Here is a 10867-nt window from a genome sequence, read left to right on the forward strand (position 1 = left end):
GGCCACTACCTTTTAGCCTAAAAAAAAGGTATAACTTTTTGAAGTTTCATTGGCTTATACAGTTGCATACAACATTATATATAAATGGCACCGTGTAATGCATAGATATGGTCATGTTGTTATTGTTATATATATAATAAATGGCACCGTGTAATGCATAGATATGGTCATGTTGTTATTGTTATATATATAATACTAGTAGAGTTGAGTTTATAGAATAATATGTATACAGCAAATTATTTGTTTGCTGCAAAGGTTAGAGTACTCCGATGACCTACAAAAGTACAAGGCTACAACCAAATCATACAAAACATCGGGATTTCTAACTACAATATCAAGAAGTAACTGCAGCAACTCTATTATTTGGACCTATACAGTTAATAACCCTGGTGAAGCTGAATTACTAGCAATTATGCACTTAAGCTCCTTCGACATATGAGGACAGACTAGAAAACCTTTGCAACATTCAACATTTGTACTAAATATAGAAAATTGAGTGGATTAACTCTGTGGCACCAGCTTAGACTGTGTATAACGCTAATTAGGCATATGATAATGAATACGGCTACCGTCAAATCTGCAATTTGAGACTCAAAAATGCAGTTGGAAATGCCCACTCTTACGTTCATTTGCAATCAGATCCACTGGCACTTGCAGTTTCTGAATCATCTAATATGGTTTCAGAAGACACAGGTCTCTTCCAAACTTTTACATGCCCCTCTCTGCATGCTGTAAGGATGGAGTGCTTTGTGAAGACCAAGTCTGACAAAGGATCAGTATACACACGATGAGCAACAAGTGGAGAAAGCTTTGGGACATCTCGCATACTTGGAGCAGGCTGTAAAGAGCCCAACAGAACCACACTATCCCATTGTGCTGATTGACTTCCAGCGCTGTAAGTAGGTGAACCACCTGGTGGACAACGACGAAGAGGCACTACAATTTCATCCATCGAAAAATCCCATAAGAGTAATTGAGTGTCCTGAAAATGGAAAGTTTTTCACTTGATCATGAAGATGTTCAAAAAAAAAAAAAGAAGAAAAAAAATCACAAACATAACATGCAACCCTACAAGAATTCAGGAAATATCAAGTATGTACATAAAAAATGATCATCTAGCAAGGCATGGTCATGCTCTCCAATTTTGCTTCCATTAATGTTAAAATAAGACACTGTCTCTAACTTTCTCTCTCTCTTCTTTCAAACTAGGGAAAACTGGAAAAGAGATGGGAAAAAACTTATGGGTCTCATCGAGGTAGTCCCGTCCCCTCTGGTAGGATTTTGTGACATTCAGGGTGACATGTTTAGATTTAAGTTGTGCATACTTGAAACAATTGTTAAAGAAAACTCATTTGCCCCAGCTAATCCATTTGCAGTGGTAAAAGGTGCAAGTTCAAACAAATTTAAATTGAAATTAACCATCTATAAGGAGATTGAAATTATATCCCATGCAGATTTTGTGACTAAAAAAGCCATGCACTTTATGTAGTCACTGAAATAATATTCATCCAAGACAAAAATATATTTTTCAAACTGGCAAGATATATAGTTTTTAAACTTATAGGCATCCTTCAGAATCAAGGCACTCTTATTCTTTTCATCTCTACTCCCTTGAATCATAATAATCCCCACTTTCTCAGACCTCAACTGAAAAAACAATAAACAGAAGCCACTACCTTATTAAATTACTTAGCACTCAACAAAACCCCATCACCACTACTCCCTTAAAACTATGAGCCCAAGAGATACGAAAAGTATTATGTGGGATGGAGGGAGTATTAACTAAGAAGAGAATCTATTGATATCAGGAGAAAATGAAGCAACCTATCAATGTTAACTTTATTCTCCTTCAATAAGAGTACAAAATATAACCCAACTTGACTGATTTAGCAATAGGAGATAAGGTAGCTGATGCCCACAGTTTTGAATTTCACAAGGTGTGTATGGTAGATGACACACAGATAAATCAAGGGAGCAACAAATATATCATTATCTCAGCGGATTTCAATGTGAGATGAGACTTCCAAGAGCAAATTTCTTTTACTAGTATAATGATGATGCTGGATAATGTTAGGAGGAACAGTGGAATGTTCTCCCTTCCAGGAATCCAAACTCAATCAGAGAAGCTGAACAATGGACAATGGTATAAAAAAAATGTTTTTGGTTGTAGATCAAAAGACTTCCTATGAAACGTGGTGAAAACGGACTGAGACGATAAATGTCCTTGGCATAATCTTATGGCAACAATGGGGCATGCTGAAGATAGTTTGTAGAGGTAAAATTATTACCAATTATACCAAGGATGAAACCATGAACATAATGAGGAAAAAGGGTGCATGGAATATGTTCTCTTATGTCTTTTTGCATAGCCATTGCCTACATCTAAGACTCATTCATTCCATCAAATTGAAATGTGCGCGAATGGTGGACTGTGTGCCTTTTGAAATTAGTGTCTTTGAAAAGCATATGTTTGTCATATATATCACCTTAGTACATTATGAGTTCTAAATTAAACTTAGTGACTTCTATGTAATGCATCAAGTTTATCGGGAGGGGCATAGGTCGTGCACTACGATAGTATCTTGAAGATAAAGATGAGTTTGTTAGAGGAATATTATTAATAGAGCACATTTGGGAGATACTATGATGAATATCGATGAGAAGTTTTTTTTTTTTAGAAAATTTGTTAACTTCCTATGGGGCTGTAATCTCCTCAGTGATGACTTGATTGCATTGTTAATGCAATACCAAAATTCTCTTATCTCTCGGTTCTACAAATCTGATTCATTCAAATAGTTTGAAGAGAATTCCCTGACCTTGATCAGATAGATATGTGGGCACAATATGATTTTATACAACAATATTCAATGAACCACATACCTGACCAACAGAGCCAAACCGATACATCACATTTTCTCCAGTGTTATCTGAAGATGGGGGTGACCAATATGGATCAAAAGCAACTCCACTCACCTGCAAAAATCCAGTTTAAACAGGAAGGGGCACATCAAGAAAACCCCAAAAAAGGAAAATATAAGAGCAAAAGGAAATTGGGAAGTTGGACAGGAAGTATAGTAGCATGGTAACTAATTAGAGAAACAGCTAGGAATCAACCATCCCAATCTAAGAACACCTTTCCCATTGGGCCCTGCCATCAGCTCAAATGAAGATGACCAGATCAATTTTGTTTTCTTGTCTCCACCCCCTTAAATAATAAGAAATGACCAGAAGGAGGCTTACCCATGAATTGTGCCCCTCACCCCAGGCTATAACCTTGCGATCTTCCATGCTCCAAACTTGAACTAGATCATCCTCACCACCAGTCAGAATATATTTACCGTCCATGCTATGTGAAGAAGAAAATTTCAAGTCAATTGCAATTCTTGAGAGAATAGTAGAAGAAAGAAAATGATATGTCGTAATGAATAATAAACACAGAATTGGTAAGGCATATATCAAATCTACAGATATAAAGCTCTCATGAGTCATAACTGTTGACATTACCTCCATGCACAACAGAGAATAGCACCATAATAACTTTTTCCTCCACATACTAGCTGTTCTTTCTGGTAGTCAAAAACTCTTAAAAAGCCTACAAAACATAACTACGTCATTGATGAATAAGCATTATATGGGATCAAACTCAAGTGTGTATAAAAATACCATCTCTCCCAACAACAGCCAAATGAGTGCCATCAACGGAGAATGTCACTCTATTGATTGAACCTTGACATATATGCCATCTAGAAATAGGATTGCTCTGCAATTATAATTATTCATGAGAAACCAGAGAAGTAGTATCATATAGCCAACAAAATATTATACCCAAAGACCAGCTTTCTGGATCCCAAATTTCACACACAAGTTAGAAACACAATTACTTGCAATTACATTAATCAAACGTTACTAAGAATAATAACACCGTACAATGTATGATTTAATCATGAATTTCTAAACTAATAATCCCTCTGTTTAGTGTTACAATTGCATTGTTAGGCCTTTTTCTTAAAAATAAAACAATATTATTACTATTTCTATCCTTCACATCCCTTTTCAATAAACTATTTACTCCATTAACTTCTCTTACAATTCCTTAGTACTTCATCTACCCCACTTACCTCTTATTATAAATTATAATAAAGTCAAGTAAGCCTACTAGAATTATGTGTCGGTCAAAATGTAACACTTAAATAATTAAAGGGAGTGCCATTTTTAGGATAAATATCTAATACTTAAAGCTAGTCCCTATGATAGCACATATCACTACCAAATTTAACAAGATTCCCATAGCACAGATTAGGTCCTCACGGTCTAATGATCTTAACCAACTATATTAATACAAGACATTTTTAAGGGTGGATACTGGATAGAATTATGACAGAACCCATGAAGGAAATGTCAACAATGCAGCAATAACAGCAAAATGACACATACTGGAACATCCAATCTTGATCTCAGGATTACATGTACATCAATGTGACACAATGCACAAGTCCAATGTTAATACATTAGTCCAAAACCTTGACAGAAGTTCCCAAGTTATAACAAGGTAAAATTAAATGATTTACCAATTCTAAACAATTAAAAAGGGGAAATTTCAGTGCATAGGCTGTGTTCCAAGCATTCCTGGTTTCTACATTTCTACATTTTGTTTCCATTAGGACACATACATTGAAGGCACTATGAAGGAGCAAGGGCAGAATTCATTAGTAGAAGAGATCAAGCTTCTCAGATGATAAGTAGTACCTCACCTTGCTAGATTTTGCATGTGCAATAGAAAATTGAGTCAGATCCTTTATGAGTGGGAAAGACGAATCAACAGTAGCATCCTTCCCCTAAAAGACAGTAATTGTTCTCTTGAGCAAAAATGTAAAAGATAAATAGAAGAGAGGATAGAGAACTAAACAATATTTATATGAAGCTTGCCTTCTCATACACATACACGTTTCCATCAGCATGAGCAACAACAAAGAAACCATTGACTTGAGGAACCCATGCTACACTGGTACACCGGCTGCATTAAAATTTAAATTGTGACATGATTTGGTCAAATAGAGTTGCAAGAACAAGGGAGCACATAAGATTCGTGTAATAGGATAGGCAACAACTATAATGTTCACATGAGCAGTTGCAACATACAAGCAAGATAATTACATAGTCCATTCTACAACATGTGGCATTTTATGGTAGTGTTCTCACCTGAACTTCATTGATCTTCAATTATCTTATTTTATTAGTTATGAACTCATCTTATCTAATTGAGCTTTTAAACCCTTATGAGTCTTATGACTCTTATCTTATCTTATCTTATTATATTGGAGTTTATTAGAACCTTATAGAGCTTTATATAAGGTCTTATTAGACCTTATGCGAACTTGTTTTATCTAAACTAAAAATTATTAGCCCTTATATTATCTTATCAAAACATTATTAGCCCTTAATTCAACTTATTAGATCTGAATTAAATGAAAAACAGGAGAGGAGAGCAGAGCCTGAAAGATAGAATATTATAAGTTACTTCACAACTTATACTTTAACAATGAACAAAACCGATATACTTTATCACATCAAGTAGAGCACACATTAAACGTGGCTATATCAAACATGAAAATTAATAGACAACAAGATACTTCTAAAACTAAAATGGATTTTTATGCATCTTCATGGAAAAAAGGGACAAACAGAGTAGAAAAATGCATAAAATAATAAGTGCTTATAATAATGTATTATGAGTTCGAGATTATTTGGTACCGGAGCCACAGTAACAGCTACATCTTAGAATACGATATCTTGCGACTAAAGACCAGTGGTAATAGCTAGAAGGGCTTCAAATTTCAGAACAAGTCAGTGCCTAGTAACAGAATTCAGCTTGTTGATATATAATCCTTGTACGAAACACTGTTTCCTTGGGGAAACAAATTCAAACTGAAGCACAATATACATCTTTGTCTAGGCTAAAATTTGGCTTGTATTCCAGTTTGAGAAAAACTGTCTATTAATTTAGAGTACAGTTTGTAAACATCAGGCATGTACAGCCATCCAAAGGAAGAATATGTCAATGGTATGTAAGTTGCAAAGCTTAACAGAAGACTATCAAGAAATTATACTAGGTCTTGGGATACATTTGTAATTCTTAGTTCCACACCTCAAACAATAACCTGATGATAAGAAGTGAAAGAGTTTACCCATCAAAGATAGTATAACACATCCAAATAATAAAGTAACTATACCCTTAGTGAACTAGACCAATAAGTAGTTATGACATTCTCTCATACTGCATGCATAGAAAAAAATTTAAACCATAGAGACAGCTTCAATCAGAGGTTGCCATGCAGATTGGAATAGGTTGGCTAAGACAGTGGCTTCTACTTTCTTAATGAGGTTTGAGTTTTAATAAATTACTAAACTAATGAGCCACAAAGAACCATAAATAACATAACTGAATAGGAGACAAATTAAAAGTTATTACCCTGTGTAACTTCAATAATGGAATCCAATAAGTATATTTGACATCTGGCAATCACTTTCAAGTTATACAAGACAGATTGCAAGATAAGAGAAATGAGCTAGCAAGATCCCCCACCTCTGAAGAGTGTTTACAAAGAGGAATTTACTAAAGGTTATGGTGTAAAGCTGCATTTGCATTATAATTGATAATATTGGACCAAAACCCATAATACTATTATACCAACAGGCAACAGCATAGATAAGTCTTTCAATCTAATCAAATGAGGTTCAAACAAAAAAAAAAAAATTAGAAAGGTGGTAGAGGCAGAAGCCAAAAAAACAAAAGTCAGGAAAAGTAAAAAAATGTTCTTAATCCACTTAAATACGCTAAAACTCAATAATCATAAAATTTGACAGAATCTATGAGCCGAAGAAACAACATATGAGCCCATATTGAGATGACAGCATTATGAATATCAACTAAAGATACAAAACCCTGAAAATGAAATAACCAGGTGCTCAAGTAATATTTAATGCAGGATGTAGGTCTTGCCTGTTATTAATGGAGCCATCTTTGTTATAGTGATGTGCTCCAACAAGCTTCTTTCCAATATCTTGCAACTGCTGTCTTAAGGATACTGTGTACACTGCAAAGATAAAGGTAGATACAAATATTTAGTAATTTCAGGGCAACAAAAAGGAAACAAACATCAACCATGCAGCAGAAAAATACCATCTCCAGAGTTTAACCCTATCAGTAAGTCATGGCCATCCTTAGCTTCAGGATTAAAGGTATGACAAACAGGATTTGAACTGGCAAAGTGTATGGATTTAATGGGATCCTACATAAGCACATGCATCTCTTAAGTCACAAAATGTTTATTCCCAGATTTACTTAACAACATCAAATGGGGTAAGGATTAGATTAAAAAAAAATAGATAAATGAATAATAAGCATCACCTTCTCCTTCGAATTTAAGTCACTAATATACAAAGTGTCTCCCACATTATATATCATGTACATTCCTTTACCATCAAAATTGGTGATTGGCGAACTACTTCCATTACTGGAGCTTCCAAATGTAGCATTTTTCGTAGCTGCAGCAACACCTTTATTAGCTCCATTAACTCCTACAAAACTAAGAGCTCGCCCTCCATTATTCGAGCCTAACAACTTTGCAGCAGCTGACCTTACGCTACTACTTGCACTATAACCTGAGCTTGATGTTGGTGTTGATGAAGCAATTTTTTCCTTGAGATTAGCTAATGTTACCTGAAAACAATTTTCCACCGAATAACAATAGAAAATTAAGATGGATTTGATAGAAATCAAATCAAAAAGATGAATTGTTGAATACTATTCATAGTCTAGTTATCATAACTTATAAATAGTGTCCAAGATCATTGTACAAAGAGGTTGATTGCATTTAAGAGATGTTAATTGCAATGACCACAATAAGGGGGCATATGGAATAAGGTAGAGAGAAAAGGAAAATGAAATGAACAAGACTTATTCCCTTTATTGTTTGTTACTTTGTTAGGACATTTTAATCATTCCCTTTACCCTCTCCTTACCACCAAACTCTTCTACTTTGATTACCCCCTCCCCCCACATGGTATTTCCATTCACTTTCTTTATGTCATCAATGTACCACCATACCATCAATGCACCACCACCACTCCACCACTACCAGTGTTCCACTTTCCTGTCACTGCCACCACTGTTACCCTCACCGGAACACAACACACCACTCGCTCAACCCACCCAAAAACCACCCTTACCTATCCCAAAATCACTCCTCCCAACCACCATTGCCTATCCCAAAACCACCCCTCCCAACCACCCTTTACCTATCCCGAAACCACCCCTCCTAACCACCCAAAACCACCCCCACTTACTCAAAAAATACTCCACCCACCCAAAAGGCCAAAAACCACCCTCACCCACCCATAAACCACCTCCACTCCTGAACACACCCACCTACCCACTCAAAAATCACCCTACCAGCTTGAAAACCCACACATACCCACCCATAACCACTCATAACCAACACCAAAATTCCACAAAATAAATTTCGTAAAGAAAAAAAAAAATCAAAAGTAAAAATGAAACATAACTTATCATCAATTAAGGTTTTAGATGGTCAAATTTGATCAAATATAACAATGGTGGTGGCAAAATAGTTAGCAAATGAAGGAGCATGGCGAAGGTGCAGTGGTTGGAAGTGGGGCGGGGAGACGACGGCGGCGACAGCCGCGACACTCCTGAAGCAGAGGGGCTGAGGTAACTAAGGGCGATGGTGTGAGTGGTGGTGACACCACAAAGAGAGTGTGAAATATAGTTTAGCAATGGTGGGAGATAAATATATGTTAAGTCACCAAAAAACACTACATATCAAAGGGAGTTACTTTCCATTCTCCTCCTTTCCCTCTTTCCTTTTGATGAACCAAACACCCCTAATTTTGTTCAAGGGAGGGGATATAATTCTAATTTCACGATTTCTTCTGTAATTTTGCACTCGATGAAGAAAATAATAAGAATAAATTTGGACCGTCAAATTTGTGTAGATCTAGGAGTTAAGAAGGATATGAAGTATATGGATTGCATGAGGATGAGGCATTGGAACTAAGTGATGGAGGATTTTTTTTTTTTTTTTTATGACTACACGAAATAATCACTTTTGGTTCATGCAGCCGACCCACTTATGGGATTAAGGCTTTGATTAATTAACTGACTTGTAACAGGCATATGGAGACATGAATTGAAATTCATGAAAGAATGCTTTAACATATTAGATTTTTTTGCTAGCTTTGCAAATGTTACAACACATTGTGCCACTTTTGTTTCTCTTCAACTCTAATAAAATCCACCCTTCTAAAGGAATTATGCAAGAGTATCCTATTCCCCCTTACCTTCGTATACTTTGCACAAAAATCCTTTCAACACTAATCCATGAGGCTTACACTTCAAAATCTTTGTCCCTCTTAAAGGCAGGCCAAACAAATGAATGGGCATAAAAGTAATCCTTCTTCTCTCACAAGTCACAATACCAATCTCATTGAATTAATGTTTATAAGCAAACTCTTAACAGTCGGTCTGTTATAGACCTTGGTTTATACCTGGTTCCCCTAACGGCCTAACCCAAAGAATGCCTTCAAATAGCATTGCAATACAAAACCCTTAAAATATTGTAAATATACTTCATGCAAGGGTGATTACATCCTCAAAAAGCTTGACTCAATTTTAGAAAACTTCTTTTAAGGGTGAGAAATATGAACTGGATTGCTTGGAGAAGATTTGTAAACCAAACTAAGTTCACATAAATGCAGGAAATTCACAAGCAAACTACCAGGATTCAAAATTGAGTACTATGGCACTCGAATAAATGTACCAACAAATGCATTAGCTACGAGTCTACGACTACATTTGAGTCCATTAGATTGTTTTAATCTACTTGAACTTCACAAGGAAAACAATACGAGATTAAATCCATCGCCAGGAATTCGAAACAGTTCAAACAATATATCATCAAGGTCAACCCAAATTCGACAATTTAGGAGTTAATTCAATCACAAAACTAATAATCGAAAACAACATCTTTTAATTAAGACACCTAAAAAAAAGTAAATGCAGCAATATATTCAACATCAAACAAATTCAATCAAAGACATAATCAACACAACACAATCACAAAATAATCAATCAAAAATAACAATTTATAATTCGATATCGAATTTCATTAAACAATCAAATAAAAAACGAATGAAATTGAAGAGAGAGAAACCTGAGAGACAGTTTTTCCATGAGAATAATGAAGAAGAGTAGAAGGATGAGACTTCTCGGAATGAAGAGTGTAACGACCTTCGGGAGTTTTGAAGTAGGCTTTGAGTCCGGCGGCGGCTGGAGAAGATACGCCGCCGTTGACGGTGGCGCTGTTGGTGGTTGCGCTGCTATTACTCATGATTCCGGCGACGAAGATGACGACAATGGGAGATGAATCTAATTGTGTAACATTTGTTCATGGCATAGTTTTGTTGAGGGTTTCACCGGATCGTAGATTACTGAGCTTGACTTTGACAGTTTCTGATCAATTTTTGATGTACTACTTTTTAGAGCTGATCAGAAAGGTAGTTTGGCCTGCTGACCCGGCTTGAATTTGGGCAGGTTTGGGTGGAATTTTATGGGTTAACCCTTGGGGCATAACTACTACTTCTTCTAGGAGTAAGTATTACCCACTACCATGGTATGGGTAATACTACCCAATACCACAATTTTTTTTTTCTTTTTCCTTTTTTTTTTCCCCTTTCCTCTTCATCTTCTTCCTTCCTTAAACCCTTTTCCCCACCTCCATGGATAGCTCCCATTGCCGGCCAAACCTCCGCCCACCGCACCTTCACCTCCGACAACAAGAAGCCCACC

The 10867-nt window shown here is 36.0% G+C and overlaps 1 protein-coding gene across 1 annotated transcript; it reads right to left on the minus strand.

Moving 5' to 3' along the window:
• Positions 1-336: 336 nt before the first annotated feature.
• Positions 337-10633, minus strand: LOC145558394 (putative catabolite repression protein creC). The gene is made up of 11 exons (XM_081619620.1): positions 10233-10633; positions 7409-7720; positions 7181-7289; positions 7001-7094; positions 4927-5014; positions 4752-4835; positions 3664-3760; positions 3505-3592; positions 3241-3346; positions 2881-2973; positions 337-982 (listed from the first exon to the last, which is right to left on the minus strand). Exons 1-11 carry the CDS (start codon positions 10407-10409, stop codon positions 626-628), a joined length of 1605 nt encoding a protein of 534 aa, XP_081475746.1. The 5' UTR covers positions 10410-10633; the 3' UTR covers positions 337-625.
• Positions 10634-10867: the final 234 nt, after the last annotated feature.

Source organism: Chenopodium album, chromosome 9, assembly GCF_948465745.1.
Source record: "Chenopodium album chromosome 9, dcCheAlbu1.1, whole genome shotgun sequence".
In the NCBI taxonomy this organism is placed as follows: domain Eukaryota; kingdom Viridiplantae; phylum Streptophyta; class Magnoliopsida; order Caryophyllales; family Amaranthaceae; genus Chenopodium; species Chenopodium album.